We start from the raw sequence: 25,838 nt of genomic DNA on the forward strand, positions 1-25,838 counted from the left end.
CCTCTGAGTGAAGAAGTTTCCCCTTAAACATTTCACCTTTCATCTTTAACCCATGACCTCTAGTTGCAGTCTCACGCAACTTCAGTGGAAAAACCCTGCTTGCATTTACCCAAATTATACTCTTTCTATCAGCAATCTGAAAGATATCTGATCTATATGATATGGTAGTCATCTGGGATGAGAAATTGGTTGAAAGTGATAAACACAAGCCCTGTGTTAGCATTAATACAGTTTGCAGTCCCTGAACTGTGATTATATCTTTAAGTCTGTCAATGCATGCATCACCAGAGTTAACAGTGGTTACCAGAGCTCTCTTGGACTCTATTAGTACTTATAATCTAGTTGAACCACAAAATTAAAGATGATCTTGGGTGTGTGTAGAAATTAAACTTTTGTCTGATTCTGTTCCTGGGATCACCTCAGGAATATCACTGGCACTGAAAATGGCTACCAGTTCATTGCACAAGTCTGCGCTATGTGAGCCAGGAATGTATAAGTGTGATCTGGGTGACTGTAGGTGAAGGTCACTAGACCTTTGGTCACAGAGTATATCACTTGCTTTTTGGTGTAGGAATGGCTGGCTGGAAGGTGGATTTCGTGTCTGGCTTTTTCCCGTTCTAAGCCGGCACTGCAGATGAGTTTTTTTGGCAACTCTGCTAACAGTACAACAGCACCATCTCCAGGAAAGAAGCAACATTTACACTCCATTGAAAAGGACTGAATTGAAAGCTGATAGCATAATATTCAAGTATTCAAGTCAAGTTTATTGTCACTTAACTACATACATATATATAACATATTTAACCATATAATGTATAGAAAAAAACAATGTTTCTCCAAACCAGAGTGTAAAGCACAATAGTAACAACATGTGACAACATGAAGGTATGGATAAAATCTACAGCTGAATCACACATAATTAACAAACTAAAGTGCGTTAATATTAAATATTGAACAGATTAACCAGTGACACTTTGAATGTGATACGGTAGGGAGCTCCGAAGCCGAGTGGCCTGGAGGAAGAAACTATTTCACATTCCAACCATTCTTGTTTTTATTGATCATGGTCTCCAGCCTGATTGTAGAAAGCCAAAGAGGATGCTTGATGGATGGGTGGGTTCCTTAATAATACTGAGGGCCGTGCTTCTGATAAATGTCCCTGATGGGTGGTAGGGAGACCCCTGTGATCCTCTGAACTGTTCTCACAGTCCCTTGTAGGGATTTCTGGTCCGATGCTCAGCTGCTCCCATACTAGATGGAGATACAGCTTGTCCGGACGCTCTCAATGGTGCTCCTGTAAAATGCAGTTAAGATGGAGGGGGAGAGGAGACTTGCTTGCTTCAATCTATCCATACATTGTCTATTTGTCATGTTATTCTCGTTCTGATTAAGAACAGGACAGTGGCTCAATGCCAGAGATGTACCATCTTTTATCGTGTGGTTGCTTGTTCTTCCCCCGGTTCACCTGGGCTTTTGTTCTTCAGTTGTAACATATCAGCACAGCAATCTTGCTTCACCATTACAAAGACAAGTAGAGCACAGTGAAGGACGGAGAACTTCTCAGAACTCTCCAACATGTGATCTCCAATATACAGAGCTTGAAATTTCAGCTCTTGTATTTGGCATTACAAACCAAATGTCTTGTGGAAATCTAAGTATAGTACGCTCACCATTTCCAAAGCAATGGGGAATCGTTGTTTTAATATTTGTGATTACAGTTGGCCCTCCTTATCCGCGAATTCCGCATGCGCAAATTCAACCAACCTTGAATCACGAAAACTCGGAAGTGCTCTTCCAGCACTTGTTGTTCAAGCATGTGCAGACTTTTTTTCTTGTTATTATTCCCTAAACAATGCAGTATAACAACTATTTTACATGGCATTTACTAGGTATCAGGTATTATAAGTAATCTAGAGATGATTTAAAGTATACGGGAGGATGTGCATAGGTTATCATGGATCGGGATCGAAAAAAATCGGAAGGGCTCTTACTAAATAAGTCGGAGCAAGTACATCCAGTATTATTTAGCATCAGTTAGTCAAACGTCTGTCTTAGTATATAGCATACATTTTACCTTTCTGTGCATATAAAACACTTAAGAACGTATGTTTCAGCGCCGGGCATGGGAACGGAAGTTCTCGGGACTCAGGACAGATCACTCCTGAGTGTGCTTTCCACTGTGCTGGGTTGATGTGGAGGATCAAAACCCCAAAACCCAATAATTAAACCACTGCGTTGCTTAGTAATAATTGTAGCTTTCATCGGGGCAGAGCCTTTCTCACTTTATCCTTTAAAATTGTTCTGATCGTTGATCGACGTAGCCTAACAATTTTCCAATGACTGATGGCATTTCACCTCTTTCCGATCACTTTATCATTTCAATCGTGTTTGTGATTATTTTCATGAACAGAAACACTGCAGATTCAGATCTCTGTCGCCGGGTCCTAATGTCCACCACACTGAGACAGGTTAAATAAGATCTGGGGTTCCACTGGGTCCTAAGATCCACCGCATTGAGACAGGTTGAATAAAGGACTTGAGCATCTGTGAATTTTGGTATCCGCGAGAGGTCCCGGAACCAATCCCCCACGGATAAGGAGGGCCGACTGTATACAGTGTTCAATGATACAGATTTATCTTCCTAGTTCCTCCATACTTTTACTGTTCAAGTATTATATAGAACCAACATGAAAAAATGAGTGTTTTATCACGCCCTACTATTTCAAACCACTCTTTGAATCTGCTACTTGCAAAATTTCTCTGCATGAAATTCTGTTGGTCCCTTCTTTGAGATAGACAAGTCTTTGGCATTTTAATGCCATGATTTTGATAATACCATGGAACCTAATGAGACATTACTTAACGCAGAACCTGTTTAACTCTAATTAAAAGAGTTATATGAACTACAGCAATTTATAGACATCGTTGCAGTAAAGTCTCCCCATAAAAGGATTATTATTTCCCCAGCAAAATGCAGTGAGTTGGTGTTTATGTAACATAATTGTGCTTAAAATCAGTTCAGCCTCTTCCAGGCGCAGTTGATAGACATAATTACCAGATTTTGTTGTTAGATTGTCACTGTGTGTGACCTTATTTGGTACATGAGCTTTTGTCAAAGTGTCAAATTGATGGAGTACAGATGAGGCGCTGGTACCTTTTAAAGGCAAAGAATGTAAAGTAATATTTGCAGGTAATTTCACATGACTGTCTCGTAATCATAAATACACAGCACAGGGCCTTTCATAGTATTGTAAAGGCCATCTAATTACTCCCACTCTCTTTATAAAAGGCATGTTGTACTAACTTGGTTGATTTTGTTAGGAATGTAACAATAAGGATGGAAGATAATAATGCATTTGGGAGGTAGTGATACAGATGTACAGATGAAGTGCTATTTATTAGGCTTGCTACCAGAATTGAACCCTATAGAATGAAAAGTTCAATGACAACAAAAACAAAGTTGAATGAGGAGTATAGCTGTGGCAGTGTTTCTCGGATTGCAGTATAGTTTACAACAAACTTTCTTGAATCACTGCTGACTTGGATTATAATTTCAATTTGCAGGTGAAATTAAACTTGGAAGCATAGTAAACAATAAGAAAGATGAGAACAAATTATAAAGCTGGTGATGTGGTTGGGTTCATTGGACAGAGTTTTAGCAGGGAAAAATTCCAAGGTAAAGGCAATTCTGCTATAATGCAGCCATTATACTCACATAAAAACATTTGTGTTAATGGGGGTGGGGAGCTGTGTTAAGGACTAGAGAGTTTTAAACTTCCAGTAAGTTATTTTTCCAGCAAGACTTTCAAAGGTAAAGTTTTTTTAATAGCTAGAAGTTAAAAAGCTGTGGAAGCTGTATAATAGCATGTGTTGTATATATATAAACTATATAATACAGTATTATTGTGTGAGTATCAATAGAAGTCATTGCTTGTCACTTTCCAGTGACCCTGGTGAAACTAGCAGCCCATGTTCTTAAGTAACGGTATCTGATTACTACAGGGAAGTTGCATGGAAATGTTAATTTTCTCTGAGACAGCTGTTATTTTTCTGCTTGTCAGTTCCCAGAGTAACTACCGTAGATTCCGGACTACAGAGCGCACCTGATTAAAAGCCGCACGCTCTAATTTTAGAAAGAAAATCAATTTTGTACTTGCACAAGCCGCACCGGATTTTAAGCCGCAGGTGTCCGACGTTGTAATATGAGATATTTACACAGAAAAATATTACACGTCAGGATTTTTTAACCTTTAATTAAATCCGTATGATAACATAAACAAATACATATTGCAAATGCTTTTTTTCGAACAGTGCCTGTAACACAGCTACTTTTAAATATACATACGTATCGGTAACACACAAATTATGTTGCGTATACTTTTTTACTGAACAGTGCACGAACAACATTCCAATATCTCCTAACGACTGGTAAAAAAATATATATACTGCAGCCTACCAGGAAAAGTTATTGATCGCCTTCTTCATCGTCCTCCTGCGCACTAAAACTATCAAAGTCCTTCAGTATCCGAATTGAATAAAACCTCAGGATCTTGTCATTCACTTCAGTCTCTTCGTTGTCGCTCTCACTTGAGCACACGTGGTCCTCTTCATTACGCAGCAGTCCAGCCTTTCGAAACACGCTGGTGATGGTGGATGTTGTGACACGGCTCCACGCATTTAGGATCCACTGGCAGACTTGAGTTAAAGATGCTCTTTGCATGTGTCCTGTTTTGGTAAAGGATTTCTCGCCGCTTGTCATCCAAGCCTCCCACTCAACGCGCAGCGCCACTTTAAATGCCCGTTTCACGCTGATGTCCAGTGGCTGCAAATACTTCGTGGTGCCCCCAGGAATCACAGCTGGAATTGAGTTTGTACTCTTGATGGCAGCTTTCACTGAACTTTCATTGTCAGCCGCTTAAAAAAATCACCATCGGTGGAAGCTTTAGTCTGGATGCTGTGCAGCTCAGAACACAAGTAAAATGCGTTCTCTCATGGCCACTTGTTTTCAGTGTGATGGACGAGTCACCTTTTTTATTAACAGTCCGAGTGAGAGGCAGGTCAAACGTCAAAGGTACTTCATCCATATTTATGATATCATCTGGCCCGATGGAATTCTCCGCTATCTTTGTTTGAGTGAATGTGCGGAAGTTAGCAAGTTGTTCCTCGTGGTCGGGAGGGAGCTGCTGACACAGAGTCGTGCGTACCCTGACGGACAGGCCTTTTCGTCTCATAAATCTAAAACAACACGATGGCCCACCTCTAAAATCTTCGATTTTCATTTTGGTGGCGATTGCTTTAGCCTTCAGTCTGATTTGCACGGTGGAAACACCGCGGCCGCCTGCTCTCTGTGTGTTAACCCAGTCTTCAAGAAAGTTCTCAAGTTCGGGCCATCTGCTATGGTTACCTCTGAAAGCTTTTGTCGTCTTTTTGCATTGACTCAGTTCTTCATGCTGGCGTCTCCACCGTCTCACCATCGATTCATTTATGCCAAGATTATGTGCAGCAGCTCGATTTCCTTCTTCAACCGCCAGATTGATCGCCTTTAACTTAAAAGCTGCATCATATGCTTTTCTTCGAGTGTTTTCCATGTTGATGAGGGTGAGTACAAATGACTGATTTACAATAATTTAATTGTGAAAGTGCGCTTGATTTATCGTACAATTTCATTGGACCTCTGTGAACTACTCATCAATTTTATTGGTCTACTGTTACGAGGCAAAATGTTTTTGGCGGCATGAAAAAAAAACATACATTAGCCACAACGTAGTATAGGCCGCAGTGTTGAAAGCATGGGAAAAAAGTAGCGGCTTATAGTCCGGAACTTACGGTAACTGGTTGTTGATTTCCTGATCAAAATCGTATTAAAACCAATTTAGTTTGCATTATATAAAAAGTTTTCTCTAATTCATCAATCATGTTATATCCAATCTGCATTATGGAAATTTCCTTCATAGCAGTACTATCCTAATGCAAAGAATGAAACAAAGTAAAACATGATCATTGGTACAATTATAAAGGGAGTGGAAGAAAAGGGGAAAAAATGGGAAGGTTGTGCCAAACTCTGCAGAGTTTACCAAAGTTGTTAAACACACGCAATCCTGGGCTGCTTTAATAGTCAGCAAAGAATGCACAAGTAATGTTAAACCTTTCTGAAAAGTTAAGTTTGGCTCCTGCTGGAGTTTACTGCAGAATCTGGAAGTCCAAGGTTTGGTGGTTTGAACACTTTGAAAGGGAACGAAGATGTTTTATGGTCTCAGGGATGTACAGTTGAAGCTTGGAGCTGTGATTGAATAAAATTGTTGGAATGTTGTCAATGGATTGCAGAAAGAGAAACTTAGTAGCAGCTGAAGAATCTCTCCCCAGGGAATATAGACTTCAGTTGATTAGCAAAAGCAAACACAGATGAGAAGTGGAAAATGTGTTTTATGGGATTTAAAGTGCATTGTATATAACGGTGGTGGATACTGATTTAATGATGGTCACAGAAAGTGGGCCATATGGACAAATCCTCACAAAATGGGGACGTGGGGCTGACCCGCTATTAAAAGCTACTGTAAGCTCTAAGTCACATGACATCATTATCCTTTAAGTTTATGTACCTCTTGCAATTTAGTTTGTCTGTAAACAAAGTTGAACTAAATCACTTGACTGGGATCTGGTGCCCTGTGCCAGTGTACAAGTAGCATAAAGACTCTCTTGTTCTGTTTTTAGTCGAACTCTGGTTATGACAGCTCTCGATGCTTTGCATTTGTCCATGATCTGTGTGATACAGAGGCCAGTTATCCAATGCCAGACCAAAGCCTGGACATCATTATCCTCATATTTGTACTCTCAGCAATACATCCATATAAGTAAGTACATTTTCCTTAATCTTGTAAAGTATGGCTACCATTTTTGCAAGACAGTACTGTGGACTTTGTGCATAGTGCCAATGTCTTGAACTGTGTATTAAACATAGCATAGTAGTCATGGACCACATCAGGAATCCAAAACCGTGTCACTGATTGAGGTGAGTTGGCCAAATGTTTCTAATCTCACAGTTTTGCATCTTTCATCTTTCTCTCACACTGACCCTTTTTTCTTTCTCTTCTTTTCATTTTCTACTCGTTTACCTACTCCCTTCTGCCTGCTTCCCACCTCTCCTTCATGCATTCACCCTGGCTCCCATTGTCCTGTCTCTGTCCATATCAATGTTCCTTTCCCCCTTGAACGCTCTCTCTTGTTCCCCTTTTCTGCAGAATGCAAGCCGTTATTAAGAGACTGAGTCAACTCCTAAAGCCAGGAGGAATGATTCTCTTCAGGGACTACGGACGATATGACATGGCACAGCTTCGATTTAAGAAAGGTAAGTACTCTGAGATGGTACTCCTCATGAATTGATATTGGATTAGGTTGCTATTGAAATGAACCTATGTTATTGTGCCTTCTCTAATTATAGGTCGCTGCCTTTCTGAAAATTTCTATGTTCGAGGAGATGGGACAAGAGTTTATTTTTTCACATCAGGTACACGTAAAATGTTTTTAGTTCGATTTGTAGCTTTATATAAAATGAGTTTGGGTCTTTAGTTGAAGGTGTCCCAGTGATTCGACCTGCAGTTTCTGGTTGATCTTTATTATATTTAGTATGCCAAATTGGCCTGATCTTTGCCTACAATTCTTATACTGCATTATAATAAGCAGATTGTCTATTCAATTCAGACATAGAAGGAAATTATTCAAGACTGGCTCAGGCCAGACTAAAATGTTTAGAGCTGACCAAGTACTTTTGTATTAAAATGTAGTGACTGTTGTTGGAAGCACAGCAGCCAATTAACATACAGTAGGATCCCATGATTAATATGATAATGAGCAGATAATCTGTTTCTAGACATCCGTCTGGGGTTAAGTGTTGTCCAGGGCTCCAGAATAGCTCCTCTGTGCTTGATAATGGTGTTAGGTCCTTGACTTCTTGGCCAATATTTATTGCTCAGCCAACATCACTTGAACAGGTAGATGTATTTATTTCTTGAATTTTACTTTTGGCATTAGTTTATTATAGTCACATCTACTGCGATCCAGCAAAAAGCTTTTCTGGGCCATCCAGTTGGATCATACCATTCATAAGTACATTGTGGTAGTAAAGGGAGAAAAACAATGCAGAATGTACAGTTACAGTTCCAAAGAAAGTAGAGTGCAGGTAGACAAAAAGTGCAAGGGCCATGATGAGGTAGATTGGGAGATCAAGAGTCCATCTTTTAGCAAATGAGAGGTCCGATCACGCATCTGATAACAGTGGGATATAAGCTCACCAGAGTGAGCAAAGTCCTTGACTATGTTGGCTGCTTTCTTTTTTTTTAATTTATTGAGATATAGTGTGGAGTAGGCCCTTTCGGCCTTTCAAGCCGTGCTGCCCAGCAATTCCCGATTTAACCCTAGCCTGATCACTGGACAATGTACAATGACCAATTAATCTACCAGCCAGTATATCTTTGCATTGTGTGAGGAAACCAGAGCACCTGGAGGAAATACACACATTCCATGGGGAGAATATACAAACTCCTTACAGACAGTGGTGGGAATTGAACCTGGGTTGCTGGTACTGCAGACTTGCACACAATCCACAGTGATAGAATGTGGCAATAGGCTTATTTTGAATCATTCTAGCAAAGACATTGAATGAACACTGGACATTGTACATTTCTATGGTACTGTTTATAATATTTGGAAGATTTGTCAGTAACTGGAGTTTGCTTAAAATGTGCCTGAGAAGCTTCTCCTCAACTAACTGGTGCCACTGTAATCACCCAGGAGAACTGGATGAGCTCTTCACATCTGCTGGTCTAAAGAAAGTCCAGAACATGGTGGATCGCCGTTTACAGGTCAACCGGGGGAAGCAGCTGACCATGTATCGGGTCTGGATCCAGTGCAAGTATCGCAAACCCTTCTCAGGAGAAGAAAGATTCCCGCACTGAACCGAATTGGGATCTTGACCGGTCACTATAGTTGATGCAGATGTGAGGTGAACCTCCTATTCCACCTCTAACGCTTCAAAGCACTGTAGTGTGGTCAGTTTATATTCAGTGCCCTGGAGGTTGCAGTAATCATTTTCACACTTGGATGTTTCCTTTTAATACTGTATAAAATCTACAGACCAGACTTTATCTCTCCTCTCCTCCCTCTTATCTCAGCCATTAAAACTTGTTCATTCTTACTTCCCAATACCAACCCCCCCCCCCCCCCCCACCAATGGAACAGGGACTATGTAAATTCAGCTCCTCAAGTCTGGTATGCCATTCAATTAGATCCTTGATTTTTATTTTATTTACCAATGCAACACTGAGCAGGCCCTTTGAGCTGCACTGTCCAGCAATCCCCAGCCAGCCCAATTTAGCCCTAATCCAATCACAGGATAATTTACAATGACCAATTAACCTACCTGGTACATCTTTGGACTGTGGGAGGAAACCGTAGCACCCAGAGAAAACCCACCCATTCTGCAGGGTTTTGCATGGTTTTGGGTTTTGTACAGAGTCTACTAACAGAAGACGCCAGGATTAAACTCTGAACTCTAACACCCTGGGCTGTAATAGCGTCATGCAAACCACTATGCTGTCGTGGTGCCCATATTAACAAAAGTTCCATCAAAATATTTTGAAAATTCCAGTTATCCCAGTATCCTAAAATTTCTGGAGCAGAGAGATCCAAATCACTAGAACCCTCTGAGTGAAGAAATGCTTTCACTCCTCAATAGGTTACCCTTGATTTTAAAGTTGTTTCCATTTATTTTTTAATTACACCCAACAGTGTGAAAGGAGTTATGTGAATCAGCCTTATATCGTGTTGGATATTTGGATCCAAACACGCCTCAGGCTTGTATTCAGGAATAGAAGCCAAATACTGTATGTTGAGCCTCATTCTCTACCCACTGGTACCTAATTCCATATGTTAAACCTCAATATTATCGGCTATTGATACGTGGGTATTAGCAGCAGTGTCCCTTCACTATAGAAGTGTTGATGGGTGGGGCTTTAACAAGAATTATGTTGCCTACTTGCACACGTCCCACCAATCAGTTTCAGATGCACTGGGACCAGTTCACCTCAATGCTCTTGTAACGCCCTGGTTCAGATTTTTACTGCTATGCTGTAGGTATTCCATTTTAGAAGTCCTGTAAAGCAGTGTGTTCTGCTTTAGAATGTTTTGGTTTCAACTAAAAGGTAAGGGGCTATATGATGTTCAACTTGGGAATGTTGTGTCAGCCAATCAGGGTGGTGGAATTGAGAGAAGTTTCCAGAGAGAGCTGGGTGAGGTGAGATGTGACGGACAGTGTAGTTCGCGTGGTCTTTTTGGCAGGAGCTGCAGAGAGGACAGGAGGGAAGATGGCCGAGGCTGCCACGAGAAGGGGCGTCCCTGTTGCACATAGTGTTTTGTCCAGATGAATGGCCAGTATTCCTGAGAGAGCCCATTTGCTTGAGATGGACTTTGAGCGACATTCAGAATGTGGTGTGTGCTTTCACACAGACCATGGGTGCAGCGCATGAGTAAGATGACAACTTCAAGATGAGCTCCAACTTCATTTACAAGTTTGGTCTGGGTTAACTGAAATGGGCCCTTTTTATTTTTTTTTCCTTTTCCCTACTAACTGTTTGATAAAGCTGAAACTTGTAAAAATACTTTCTTTATAAATTTATGTAGTGTATGATGTTATTTCTTGCCAACTGACAATTGTATATGGGCAGTATTTACACAGCATTCGCTCAAATCGAGGTTTCTTTAATCAAAACATCACCGCATTCCTGTTTGGTTGAACCCCAAATCACACTGGCCTTAGACGCCTATTGTTTATGAATGGTGGTTTTCTCACCGGTGAATCCTGTGACTGTTTGCAGGGCCGGCTAACAAGACAAGTTTGCATAAAAGCCCGGTGAAGGTGCTACACTTGGTACTGGCAAAACAGGGAATCATGCTCTGTGTAAAAATAGCACAAATTGCAGAAGGGGGTAGCGTTTAACTGTAGAAAAAGGATGGCACACAATCTGTGTTCCCTCTAAGCTATGCACATGCACACACACGTTTTTCAACCAGCACACAAAAGGTTAGTTACCTTTTCTTTTTACAATATTTATTCAGAAGAAAAAACAAGATTTACAGAGTGCAGCACATAGATACATCTCAACATAAATTGTGTACATTCATATATTGTAATAAAATTGATCAAAATGTTATAGCATAACATATAAAGGTATACCACTCTGTAATCAAAAATTTAAAGATACATCATAAAAGAAATTTTTTAAATAAAAAAGTCAACCCCCTACCAACTACCAAAGAAAAAAGCTGATGGGTGATAATGGATAATTAGAGAAAAAAACATATTCGCTTAAGAAGAGAAGATAGAAATATACTTAAAAGTCTGTGCACTGTTAAACTTTATAAATTGGAAAAGTAATTTAGGAAAGGTCCTCAGATTTCATAAAAAGATTGTTTTGAATTTAAGACTGAGCAGCGGATCTTTTCTAAATTTAAATAAGACATAACATCACATAGCCATTGAAGATGTGTAGGAGGGGTAGACTCCTTCCATCTAAGCAAGATTGCTGTCCTTGCTAAAAGAGAGGTAAAAACTAAAACCTGGAGTTTAGGAGTATTTAAAGTTATATCTTCATTTGCGATAATACCAAACAAGGCGGTAAGGGGATTTGGGTAAAGTTGGACCCTAAAATGTTGTGAGAAGGTATGGAATACTTCCCAGCAAAACTTTTCAATTTTAGGGCAAAACCAAAACATAAGGAATTAAAGAGGCATCAGCAGAGTTGCATTTATTACAAAGTGGAGAAATGTTCGGATAAAAACTAGACAGCTTTTGTTTAGAAATGTAAGCTCTATGAACCACTTTAAATTGTAGAAGAGAATGACGGGCACAGAAGATGATTTATTAACCCTTTTAAGAATTTTATTCTATCTTTCATCAGAAATCTGACAATTAGGTCATCCTCCCAAGCTTTTTTTATTTTATCTAAAAAGTCTTGTCTAGAATCAATCAACAAGTTATAGATACCGGTAATAGAACCATTAACAAAAGGTTTTAAATTTAAAAGATCGTCCAGTAAATTTTTATCAGGACCTATAGGAAAAGTAGTTAATTGGGAACGTAAGAAATCTCTAATTTGAGGATATCTGTAAAAATTTGTTTTTGGCAGTGCAAATTTAGTTGACAGTTGGTCAAATGAAGCAAGAGATCCTGAGATAAACAGGTCCTAAAAACACTTAATACCTAGTTCATCCCAATCCTTAAAGACTTTGTCAGTCATGGAAGGGATAAAAAAAAATTAAGGAGAATGGGAGATGATAATGAAAAATACGCTAAACCAAAAAATTCTAAATTGAGACCAGATCCTTAAACTTTGCTTAAAAATTATGTTGTCTGTTGTTTTATTTGCTGAAAAAGAAGAGTATGATCCAAGAAGAGAGACAATAGAGGATTTTTTTACAGAATTAACTTCTAAGGAAACCCATGATGGGCAATCTTTGCGATAAATATAACAGGACCAAAAAGTAAAATTCCTTATATTGGCAGCCCAATAGTAAAACCTAAAATTGGGTAAGGCTAATCCACCCATCTCTTTATTTCTTTGTAGGTAAACTTTACTTAAGCAAGCTTGTTTATTATTCCAAATATAAGATGTTAAAATTGAATGTAAAGAATCAAAGTAGGTCTTAGGAATAAAAATAGGTTAAGCCTGAAAAAGATATAAAAATTTAGGAAGAATCTTCATTTTAATTGTATTAATTCGGCCAATTAGGGATAAAGAAAGAGGGGACCATTTAGAAAGCGTCTTTTTCACGTAATTCAATAAGGGGTTTAAGTTTTCTTTAAATAAATTCTTGAAGTTTTTAGTAATTGTTACACCTAGATATGTAAATTGACTTGTAACAACTTGGAATGGAAATTTGGCATTTGATGACATTAGATCATTTAAAGGAAATAGCTCACTTTTATGTAAGTTGAGCTTATATCCTGAAAAAAAACTAAACTGGGAAATTAAAGAAAGAACCTAAAATAATGTAGTAATTAATAATTATACTTATTGAAAATAATCTGTTAGCTAAATGTTTCTGTTAACTAGTTAGTCAGTTTTTCAAATACCACAATGCACGTCACTAATTTACATCACCTCACCTTTCCTGTTCCGGTTTGTACAGCTGCATCACGGCAGCAGCCATCTTTAGTGGACAGTGTTCATATTGTAAAGTTTACAAAGATCTGTTTCACTATGTTGAATTCAAAAGAAGCGAAGGGCGTAAAGCACAAAAGAGCTGCAAATTTGTTTAAAGTTTTGCAAAGCCAACAATGTGAAGAAAACGTCACAGTAGAAACAAGTTCGCTGTTGACTTTTATAAATAGTCTTTGTGTTCACTTAGAACAAAGGTTTCCTGAAGATGAGGTACAAGAATGGTCAGCTTTTGATTTCTCCGCAATTGCAGATTGTGACTTCACATTTGGCAATGAACAAGTTAATGCCTTATGTCTAAAATATCATGATTTTCTAGCTGAAAAAACTGTAATAATTAGACAGTTTAAAGATTTCAAATTTTCCGTGCAAGAAAAAATTAAAACCAAACTCATTTCAAACTTTGCTCAAATGGTGGCATTTGTAGATGAACAGTTTTGCAAACTTGCACAGTTGATGGACATTGGAGGAACCTTTCTTGTGTCTAGTGCGGATTGTGAACGAAGTTTTAGCCTAATGAATCAACTCAAAAATAAGCTGAGAAACCGTTTAGGTGAATGTCATTTGGATATGTTAATGAGAATCAAAAGCTATCAATTGGATGGAAGTTCTATTAGTCTAGATAGAGCTTACAAAGAATGGGTAAATGTCGAAGCCAGGAGAGAGGAAAAGATAACTGAGCGACTTAAATATGTATGTTATTTTGTTGTTGTTCTGTACAGTTTTATGTCAAATATTTTGTAAACCTATATAAAATGTGCCATGTGTGCATTCAGTGCGCACATACTTTTGTCACAGGAAAAAAACTTGCACAACATAAGGTTTTTGAGCACACTACTAAAATTCAGGGGGAACATTGCACACAGTGTAGTGTATTCAGACACTGCCGGATCAGGAGTACCTTCCCACCCTACGGCTGAGTGCCTCTCCAGATCATCTCACAACAGGTGCTGTTGTGCAAGTGTGCCAAACACCTCATGGCTAGTGTACCGTAAGAGGGCAGATTTGAGAACAAAGGCAAGAGTTTTTAAATGTGTTTTCAGTGCTTGTAGTTAATTCAATAAATATATTTAATTTATATAATTCCATTGTTATCCAGTGATCTGCGTGAGAAACAAACAAGAGATTGTCATCCAGTGCTTTGAGAAGAAAAAGAATCTCGAGGTTGTATGTGGTAACATGTATGTACTCTGATAATAAATTTTACTTTGAAATTTGACCCAAACCTGCCACTCATCCAATTGTGGTTGGCCTTAGCTCAGTGCCATTTCCAGTGCTATCACAATATTCCTTGATTCCCTTAATATTCAGAAATTCATGGTTCTTCAAATGAACATAGTAATTGAGCTTCTGGAGCCATCTGGATAGTAGAATTCCAAAAGCTCATCACCCTTCCTGATTTGTCCATCCCTGATTCTCAAACTGTGCCTGTTCATTTGTTCTATGAGTGCTGTGTCAGAGGGAGCAGCTTTCCCACATCCAATGATTCAGGCCCTTTAATGACTTTCTAAGATTCCATGAGGTGTCTGATTCGTCTAACCTCTGGTCTACTGAAGTACTACCTATGCAGCAAATCTGACAGCCCTGGATCCAGTCGAGAGAATCCTCGCTCCACTCCTAGGGCACTTACGGTAAGGAAATAACTGTACACAAAACTTCAGATGAACTCTCACCAGAGCCTTGTACAACAGCAATAAGTCTTTCACAGTCCTGTAACCTAGACATTCTGTTCTAAAGTTGGCATACCAATTGCCCACTTGAGTGTGTCTTGCACCTTTGGACAATCAATGTAGCAGAAAAAGTGGCTATTCAGCCCATTAAGTCTGCCAGCTCACACAGAGCAAACCCATGTCATTCCCCTACCGCCCTGAAGACTATTTCTCATGCTCACCAACTTGCCATTTTTGACAAAGCTGCACTAGAGGCAGTTAACCTATCAGCACTCTGGGTTCCAGACAAAGCTATGTGGAAGCTGTACAAATACTGCAGCTGAGGTCAGGTTGTACCTGGGTCCCTGTAGCTGTGAACCGGCAGTACTAGCTCTTGAGTCATCTCCCCCCCTCACAGTAGCTTTGCTGGTCGACCTGCAGTGACTTGTGTACAGCTACACTCTAGTCTCCACTCATCAGCACTACCCGATTTCTCGCCATTTACAGGTATTCTCCTTTTCAAATTGGACAGGTCCATTTTTTTCACATATTGCATCTGCCACGTCCTGCCCACTCACTCCACTCTGCCTGTTTACATCCTCCTTCACACTCACCATCTCATCTAATTTAGTATCATCAGCAAACTTGGACGTATAGCAATTGGTCCACTGGGATAAATCATTGGTATACAGTGGATTACAGTTAATCGGGCCACATCAGGACCAGTACATTTAGGCTCAATTATGTGGATGCTCTAATTAGTCGAAGTTTCATGGAAATAGTTAAAAAGGTAGTTTTTAAAAAAAGACAAACTGAGTAACAAATTGTTATTTAAATAAAATACAGAACAAACTAGAACACTACCAAAACTACTAGAGTACTATCAAACTGTAATATTTCATAATAGTTATTGACATAGAAATTAATTCAGTGTACGCTGCCATATTCTTTTGATTGACTGTAACTGAACAGTCAGCCCAGACAAGATCATGCAAGTAAATGCCATAGCTACCAGAGTACATTAGAACCAAAGCAGTTATGTGGCTCATCTTTTGGTAGAGTGGCCTCCTGGAATTCCTAGCTGCCAACCAATTTAATTCTCCTCCCCATTCCCAAGCCAAATTATCTCTCCATTAAGCACACAAACTAGAAGAAACAGCATCTTGAATTCTGTTTGGGAAGTCTACAAACCAATGGGTACTGGGGTGGAGATCTCTCTACCAAAGGAAGTATAAGGTACTCCTTCCCTCCACTAGCCTGCAGGTCACCCTTGGACAAGGTGTGGCATCTGCTTAGCCCCCTCCTCTCCCACTCCCCAACCACCCCCCCCCCCACAATCAGAGTCATGTGAAACCAAGGGAGCTGATGGTAAATGGCTGTATGAGCAGCTGGTGCATATCAGAAGTCCTGGTTTTCCAACCACTGACACCAGGCAATCGCTGAAGAGTATTGATAATGGCTGGGGTAACTTGTCTGGTAAAGACACTGCCCAGAAGAAGGCAATGGCAAACCACTTCTGTAGAAAAATTTGCCAAGAACAATCGTGGTCCTGGAGAGACCAAGATCACCGACGCTATACCACATGGCACATAACGAACGAACAATGAACAAACCATGAGATATAGGAGCATAATTGGGGCATTTCATCGTGGCTGATCCACTTTCCCTCTCAGCCCCAATTTCCTGCCTTCTCCCTGTATCTCTTCATGCCCTGACCAATCAAGAATCTATCAACCTCTGTCTTAAATGTACATAAAGACTTGGCCTGCACAGTTGCCTGTGGTAAAGAATTCCACAGATTCACCACTCTCTGGCTAAAGAAATTCCTCCCTATCTCAATACTAAAAGGACTCTTCTCTATTCTGAGGCTGTCTCCTCTGGTCTTAGACTCTCCCACCATGGGAAACATCCTCTCCACATCCACTCTATCAGGGCCTTTCACCATTCAATAGGTTTCAATGAGATCACCCCTCATTCTTCTGAACTCTTGTGAATACAGCCCAGAGCCATCAGACGCTCTTCATATGACAAGCCATTCAATACTGGAATCATTTTCGTGAACCTCCTTTGCACCCTCTCCAATTTCAGCACATCCTTTCTAAGATAAGGGTCCTAAAACTGCTCACAGTACTCCAAGTGAGAGCTCACCAGTGCTTTATAAACTTTCAATATTACATCCTTGCTTTTATATTCTAGTTCTCTTGAAATTAATGCTAACACCACATTTGCCTTCCTCACCACAGACTCAACCTGAAAACTAAACTTTAGGGAATCTTGCACAAGTACTCCCAAGTCCCTTTGCACCTCAGTTTTTTGCATTTTCTTTCCATTTAGAAAATAGTCAACTCTTTCATTTCTTCCACCAAAGAACTTGACCATACACTTCCTGACACTGTATTCCAGCTGCCATGTCTATGCCCATTCTCCTAATCTGTCTAAGTCCTCCTGTAGCCAGTCTACTTCCTCAAAACTACCTGCCCCTCCACCTATCTTCATATTGTCTGCAAACTTTTTGACAAAGCCATCAGTTCCATCATCCAAATCATTGACATATAACATAAAAAGTATCAGTCCCAACACAGACCTGTAGAACACCACTAGTCACTGGCAACAAAGCAGAAAAGATTCCATTTGTTTCCACACTTTGCCTCCTGCCAATTAGCCACTGCTTTATCCATGCTAGGATCTATCCTGTAATACCATGGGCTCGTAGCTTGTTAAGCAGCCTCATGTGTGACATCAAAGGCCATCTGAAAATCCAAGTACACAACGTCAACCGATTTTCCTTTGTCTATCCTGCTTGTAACTTAAAGGAATTCTAACAGATTTGTCAGGCAAGATTTTCCCTTGAGGAAACCATGCTGACAATTTTGTCATGTCCTCCAAGTACCCTGAGACCTCATCCTTAATAATTGAACTCCCAACACCTTCTCAACCACTGAAGTCAGACTAACTGGCCTATTGTTTTCTTTCTTCTGCCTCTTTCCCCTGAAGAGTGGAATGGCTTTTGCATTTTCCTAGTCTTCCAGAACCATTCCAGAATCTAACGATTCTTGAAAGATCATTACTAATGCCTCCACAATCTCTTCAGCCACCTCTTTCAGAACAATGGGATGTACACCATCTGGTCCAGTGACTTATCTACGTTCAGACCTTTCAGTTTCCCAAGAACTTTCTCTCTAGTAATAATAACTTCACACACTTCATGCCCCTTGATACCTGGAACTTCCACTATAGTGCTAGTGTCTTCCACCATGAAGACTGATGCAAAATACAATGCTTATTCAGTTCCCCCATTACTACCTCTCCAGCATCATTTCCCAGTGGTCTGCTATCTACTCTTGCCGCTCTTTTACCTTTTATGTATCTGAAGAAAATTTTAGTATCCTCTTTAATATTATTGGCTAGCTTTCTTTTGTATTCCATCTTTACCTTCTTAATGACTTTTTTTTAGTTGCATTCTGTTGGATTTCAAAAGCTTCCCAATCTCTAACTTCCCACTATTTTTTTTTTCCTTTCTTTGGCTTTTATGTTGGCTTTGACTTCTCTTGTTAGCCACAGTTCTGTCATCTTTCCTTTAGAATACTTCTTCCTCTTTGGGATGTATATATCCTGTGCCTTCCAAATTGCTTCCAGAAATTCCAACACTTGGAAAAGTGTTCTTTTCCAATCAGTTCAGAAAGGCACCATTCATCATTAAGGACCCCCATCACCCAGAACATGCCCCTGTCTTATTGCTACCATCAGGGAGGAGGTACAGAAGCCTGAAGGCACACGCTCAATAACTGAGGAACAGTTTCTTCCCCTCTGCCATCAGATTTCATAATGGACATTGAACCCGTGAACACTATTTCACTACCTTTTTTTCTCTCTTTTTGCACTACAAATATATATACTTACTGTAATTTACTGTTTTTATTATGATGTATTGCAATGTACTGCTGCCACATAACAACATATTTCACATGACATATGCCAGGAATATTAAACCTGATTCTGTTTCTGAGTGCTGTTAAATTTCTAGAGTGTTGGAGCTTTTCCTATCCAGACAATTAGAGACTCTTCTGTCACATTCCTCGTGTCACTTGTTTGATGAAATGGCTATATTTATTCTATATTTTATTGTTATTGTGTTTAAACCCAATCTGAGTGAAGCCAAGTCATGTGAACAGCTGTGTGAGAACTTGTTCTGGGTGTGATTTGAGGGACAGATATAGGATCATTGGCAGAACACATGGTGCAATTGGAATTTTACCCAGCCATCTTTACCTGAGCACCCTGATTTATTAATACAGTAAAGCTCCACTAATCTGCTAGCAGGCTATTCAAGTATCATAGAGTCATAGAACTACAGCACTTAAACAGACCCTTCATCCCATCAGTCTATGCTGACCTTTTTACCAATCTGCGTCATTTGCTTGCATTAGACTTGTATCATTCAATGTCTTGTCTATGTAAGTGTCTGTCTAAATGCCCCTGTAAACTTATTTATTGTATTTGATTCCACTGCATCCTCTGGCAATGAGTTCCAGATATCAACTACCCTCTGTGTAAAATACTTAATACTTTAGAGCTGCTTTCTCACCTGAAATTTAGTTATACTTAGAGATACAGCACAGTTACAGGCCCATCTGGTCCAACATGCCCAATTACACCCATGTGACTAAATAACCTACTAACCCATATGGTTTTGGAACGTGGAAGCACATACAAACTCCTTACAGCCAGCAGCAGAATTGAACCTGGGTTGCCGGTGCTTTCATAGTGTTACACTACTGTGTCGCCTTGCGTAAACCAATAATGCCCTTTTGTTTCATGTACCTCGATTATAGGAAATAGATTTGACTACATACCCTATCCAAGCTGCTGATAATCTTATAAGCTTGCATCAGGTCACACTTCAGCCTCCTTAGCTCCAGAATTAACAAACCCAGCATATTCAATCTCTCTTCATAACTAAAAATCTCCAATCCAGGAAATATCCTGGTGAATCTACTCTCCACTGCAACCACGTCCCATAATCAGAATAATGTGCATAATATTCTACAACTGTGGCCTAACCAATGTTTTATTAAAAAGTTACAACACCCCAACCTATAGAGGCAAGCATGCATATACCTTCACCACTTGCCCACTCACATGGCTACTTTCAGGATACTGTGAACTTGAGCTCCAAGATCTCTCTGTTTATTTACATTCCTTTGTGCTCTATCATTTGCTGTACATGCTCTCGTCCAAATCTGACCTCCCAAAATGTATTACTTCACAGCAGTCAGGATTAAGTTCCATCTACTAATGCTCTGCCCAACTTTTTGTCTGGTCTGCATCCTGTTGTAGCCTCATAAACCCTTTCTCACTAACCACAGCACCACCTTTTACATGCTATCTACAAATTCACTAATCTATGTACTGTGTTCATACACATGTCATTAATATGTCAGAAACAACATAAGTCCCAGCACTAATCCCTGCAGTGCATCACTAGTGACAGACTTCCAATCAACAAAGCGTCCTTCTGCCACTTCCATCCTCTGCCTCATATTCCCAAAATCAACTAAGGATCCAGTTAGCTAGCTTGCCTTGAATCCTGCATACCTTAACCTTTGGGCCAGCCAACCATGCTAAATGCCTTACTAAAGTCAATATCCACTGCTCTGTCATCATTAATTTCCTTTGTTAACTCCTCAAAGAACTCAGTCAAATTAGTGAGACAGGATTTCCCCTGCACAAAGCCACATTGGCTGTCTCTACCTTTCTAATTGTACATAAATCCTGTCCTTTAGAATTTTCTCCAATAATTTCCCTGACATAAGACTCACTGATCTTAGTTCCCTTGTTTCTTATTGTTGAGTTTCTTAAATAAATGTAGAGAACATCAGCTTTCCTCCAGTCTCCTGGTACCTCAACTGTGACTAACGGAGGTGCAAAAAAACTCCATCAGGGACCCAGCAATCTCCTCCCTTGCTTCCCATCGTATTCTGAGATAGACTTCATCCAGTACTGAGGCTTCATGCACCCTTACAGTATGTATTTCAAGACATGTAACACCTCCACCTTCTTAATACTTACATGCCTCAGACTGTCAACATATCCATTCTTGAAGTCAATAATCTCCATATGCTTCTTTTTAGTGAATAGAGCTGAACAGTATGGTGTTACCTGGCTGATGCACAGTATTAAATTTACGCCACATGTACCACTAAAAAAAGCTTATCCTTGACCGTAAAGACTTTGCAAAGCATCGCTTAGAAGATACTGTAGACTAAAGTGGAACTTCTTGCTCTTGAACTGAATGGCACATGTGCCAGGTAACACCACCCCTACTGTAAAGTATGGTTGAGGTAGCATCATGCTATGGGGATGCCTTTTAGCAGTAGGACAAAGAAATCTGGTCACGATTGATGAGAAGATGAGTGCTGGTAAATGCAGAGAGATCCTGGATAAAACCTGCTATCCTCTGTCAGAAAGATTAAAGAGGGGAGGAAGTTCGTTTTTCAGCATGACAGCAATCCAAAGCACACTACCACAGCAACCATGGAGTGGCTTCAAATGAAGAAAATTGATATCCTTGGGCGGCCCAGTCAGGGTCCTGACCTTAAGACCTCAAGACTGTTGTTCCCCAACTCCCCAAATAACCTGACACAGCTTGAGCAATTTTGCAAGGAGGAATGGGCAAATCTTGCTCCATCATGTTGTGCAAAGCCTATATAGACAAAAAGACTACTGGCTGTAAGAGGTGGCTTAACTAAGTACTGAGCAAAGGGGGATGAATACTTGTGAACTGCTGACATCTCAGCTTTTGAATTTTTAGTTTTTCATGTTTTTCAACTTTCCCTGTTTGGAGGCTCTACTGTGGGGAAAAAGAGAGCATGTGGTTCATTAATAAAAATTCTTAGTTAAATTGATCAAAATCCCTGGTTGTAATACTCACTTATGTGAACAAAGGCTTGGAGGCTGAATGCTTTTTCCAAGACACTGTATGTACTTTGATAATAAATTTACTTTGAACCCAGACTGCCAGAGCTGAACTGTGGGGCAGAAGCATCACATTGACACAGTTTGTGTGTTAGCAACTACATGGAAAGTAATCTCATCTCATCTATTCAATCAACTATATTGTGAGGTCAGCTACAGTGATTGATGACTCCAATTGTTGGTTGTTGTAACACACAATGCATTGTGTTTGACCTGGTACACTCAGAACTACACCAGAATCTGTCTTGAAATTAACTGTACTTCCTGTCAAACATGGGTGAAGAAACTTCTGCCCACCATAGCACAATCCTGGGGATGTTAGAGGGCATATGATCTTAAGACCATAAGATATAGGAACAGAAGTAGGCCACTCAGCCCACCGAGTCTGCTCCACCATTCAATCATGGGCTGATGCAATTCTTCCAGTCATCCCCACTCCCCTGCCGTCTCCCCATACCCTTTGATGCCCTGGCTAATCAAGAACCTATCTATCTCTGCCTTAAATGCATCCAATGACTTGGCCTCCACAGCCACTCTTGGCAACAAATTCCACAGATTTACCACCCTCTGACTAAAGTAATTTCTCCGCATCCCTGTTCTAAATGGACGTCCTTCAATCCTGAAGTCATGCCCTCTTGTTCTAGACTCCCCTATCATGGGAAATAACTTTGCCATATCTAATCTGTTCAGGCCTTTTAACATTCAGAATGTTTCTATGAGATCCCCCTCATTCTCCTGAACTCCAGGGAATACAGCCCAAGAGCTGCCAGACGTTCCTCACACGGTAACCCTTTCATTCCTGGAAACATTCTTGTGAATCTTCTCTGAACACTCTCCAATGGCAGTATATCCTTTCTAAAATAAGGAGCCCAAAACTGTACACAATACTCCAAGTGTGGTCTCATGAGTGTCTTATAGAGCCTCAACATCACATCCCTGCTCTTATATTCTATGCCTCCGGAAATGAATGCCAACATTGCATTCGCCTTCTTCACCACCAACTCAACTTGGAGGTTAACCTTTTGGGTATCCTGCACAAGGGCTCCCAAGTCCCTTTGCAGCTCTGCATTTTGAATTCTGTCCCCATCTGAATAACAGTCTGCCCATTTATTTCTTCCACCAAAGTGCATGACCATACACTTTCCAACATTGTATTTCATTTGCCACTTCTTTGCCCATTCCCCTAAACTATCTAAGTCTCTCTGCAGGCTCTCTTTTCCTCAACACTACCTGCTCCCCCACCTATCTTTGTATCATTGGCAAATTTAGCCACAAATCCTTTAATCCCATAGTCCAACTCATTGACATACATTGTAAAACAACGACCCCTGTGGAACTCTACTGGTAACCGACAGCCAGCCAGAATAGGATCCCTTTATTCCCACTCGCTGTTTTCTGCCGATCAGCCAATGCTCCACCCATGCTAGTAACTCCCCTGTAATTCCATGGGCTCTTATCTTGCTAAGCAGCTTCATGTGTGGCACCTTTTCAAGGGCCTTCTGAAAATCCAAGTACACCACATCTACTGCATCTCCTTTGCCCTGCTTGTAATTTCCTCAAAAATTGCAGTAGGTTAGTCAGGCAGGATTGTCCTTTCAGGAAACCATGCTGGCTTTGGCCTATCTTGTCATGTGCCTCCAGGTACTCCGTCATCTCATCCCTAACAATCGATTCCAACAACTTCCCAACCACTGATGTCAGACTAACAGGTCTATAGTTTCCTTTCTGCTGCCTCCCACCCTTCTTAAATAGCGGAGTAAGATTTGCGATTTTCCAGTCATCTGGTACAATGCCAGAATCTATTGATTTTTGAAAGATCATTGTTAGTGCCTCTGCAATCTCTCCTTCAGAACCCGAGGGTGCATTCCATCAGGTCCAGGAGATTTATCCACCCTCAGACCATTAAGCTTCCTGAGCACCTTCTCAGTTGTAATTTTCACTGCACAAACTTCACTTCCCTGACACTCTTGAATGTCCGGTATACTGCAGATACCTTCCACTGTGAAGACTGATGCAAAATATGCAATCAGTTCCTCTGCCATCTCTGTGTCTCTCATTACAATGACTCCAGCGTCATTTTCTATTGGTCCTATATTTACCCTCAACTCTCTTTTACCCTTTATATACTTAAAAAAAGTTTTTAGTATCTTTGATATTAGTCACCAGCTTCCTTTCATAATTCATCTTTTCCTTCCTAATGACCTTCGTGATTTCCTTCTGCAAGTTTTTAAAAGCTTCCCAATCCTCTATCTTCCCTCTAACTTTGGCTTCCTTGTATGCCCTCTCTTTTGCTTTTACTTTGGCTCTGACTTCACTTGTCAACCACAGTAATGTCCTTCTTCCATTCAAAAATTTCTTCTTATTTGGAATATATCTGTCTTGCACTTCCCTCATTTTTCGCAGAAACTCCAGCCATTGCTGCTCTGCTGTCCTTCCTGCTGGTGTCTCTTTCCAGTCAACTTCAGCCAGTTCTCCTCTCATGCCATTCTAATTTCCTTTGTAATTGCACCTGACTGTCTACCTACATTGCAATTTCACTATAGTTGTTACCCTGTAAGGCTGCCTGTAAGAAGACAAATCTCAAGGATGTATATCGTATACATACTTTGATAATAAATGTACTTTGAACTTTATTCTCATTTAGTTATGTACTACCTCAACACGCTGTGTAATGAATTGATCTATATGAACAATGTGTGAAAGAAGCTTTTCACTGTATATATATATATAAAATAAAATGTGTGTGTGTGTGAATAATAAGAATAAACTGAACCAAATATGCTAGAAGTGAGAGGGGATAGATCGAAAGGGAACAGGGAACTTGAGAGGTAACTCAGACAGAGGTTGGTGGGTACTGTATGTACATAGAATAAGCTACTGGAGATGAGTGCAATTTTTAAAAGACATTTGAACAGGTACATGGAGAAATGGTTTGGAGGGATATTAGCCAAATATGGGCAACTGAGGTAGGCACCTTGCTACAACTTCCATCTGTATAGTAGAAGCTGCACAAACCTGGTTCCACTCTGTGCCAATCACCTTCAATGTGAAGTAATTTCCCTCTCTGTAATTTCCTGTTGGATGGGTTTCCTTTCTGTGAAGAAGTGATGTTGACACCTTCTCTGGCCAGTTGTTTTGGATTTGGATTGACCTGCCATTGTGATCTGTTCCTTCCGGAGCACACGACATATTGCCCCCTGAAAGGAAGAAGCTTGCATGCATGTTTCAGAAAATGAGCTCTCATTGCTGATTCTGATTTAGCATTACTGCTATGTTTATGCCTAGTGACGGCCATTCCCGTTAAGGCTGTACACTTGTGAGCCATGTCTAAAACAAGATTCTACATGTCTAACAGTTTGGGCTGAATCTGCGTTTCAGCCCCACATAAACTGTTCTCACAGTGCAAGATCTGAGAATTCACCAACTTAGCAATTTGTGGATAAATCCTTTAATGCCATAATATAGTAGCTGACTAATTCTCCTGTTATCTGAGATGACTGGAGATTGAAGTGATCCTCTTGTCTCTGCCCTGCAAAAGGAATATCTTCAACTTTCTGTGAGGCTTGCAATTTAGGAAGTCTGCAAAGTCTCAGAGTCAGACTGTGTCAGAAGAATTGTCTTCTACTCTATTACGGCAGTACTCAGAGACTGCAATTTCAGAACAGCAACCTCTCTTTCCAGATTATTATTTTCAATAAAAGGTATTTCCTCTCCCTGTGCCCTGGGAAGGACCTATTTGATTTTACATTCTTCAATTAAACACACCCTGGCTGCAGTTCAGCTGCCATTTTGTACTTTCTCCAGTGCAGTTCTCAAGGCTGAGCCTTCTCTCTGTGCTCTTCACAGTGTATCACTCACCCAGCCTCTGCCTGAGCTGAGCAACATAAATCTTGGAACCCCCTGCCCAACAGCAATGCTGGCGCAACTGCCAGAAGGACTGCAATATCTCTCCACCACCTTTTCAATAAATGTTGGAAGTGTTCTTTGAGCTACTCTTGTAGGA

At 40.2% G+C, this 25,838-nt stretch overlaps 1 protein-coding gene across 2 annotated transcripts in view; it reads left to right on the forward strand.

The window, feature by feature from the left end:
• The window catches only part of LOC132384556 (tRNA N(3)-methylcytidine methyltransferase METTL2-like), a 30,161-nt gene extending 15,732 nt beyond the window's left edge, over positions 1 to 14,429 (forward strand). Inside the window, exons 6-10 of one of the 2 annotated variants that reach the window (XM_059955727.1) lie at positions 6,712 to 6,851; positions 7,239 to 7,345; positions 7,439 to 7,504; positions 8,788 to 8,998; positions 14,311 to 14,429. In XM_059955727.1, the coding sequence (XP_059811710.1) occupies positions 6,712 to 6,851; positions 7,239 to 7,345; positions 7,439 to 7,504; positions 8,788 to 8,951 (477 nt within the window). In that variant the 3' untranslated portion in view covers positions 8,952 to 8,998; positions 14,311 to 14,429. Of the gene's footprint in view, positions 1 to 6,711; positions 6,852 to 7,238; positions 7,346 to 7,438; positions 7,505 to 8,787 lie in introns of both variants that reach the window. The other variant, XM_059955726.1, reaches the window with a different exon arrangement.
• Positions 14,430 to 25,838: the final 11,409 nt, after the last annotated feature.

Source organism: Hypanus sabinus, chromosome X1, assembly GCF_030144855.1.
Source record: "Hypanus sabinus isolate sHypSab1 chromosome X1, sHypSab1.hap1, whole genome shotgun sequence".
Lineage (NCBI taxonomy): Eukaryota > Metazoa > Chordata > Chondrichthyes > Myliobatiformes > Dasyatidae > Hypanus > Hypanus sabinus.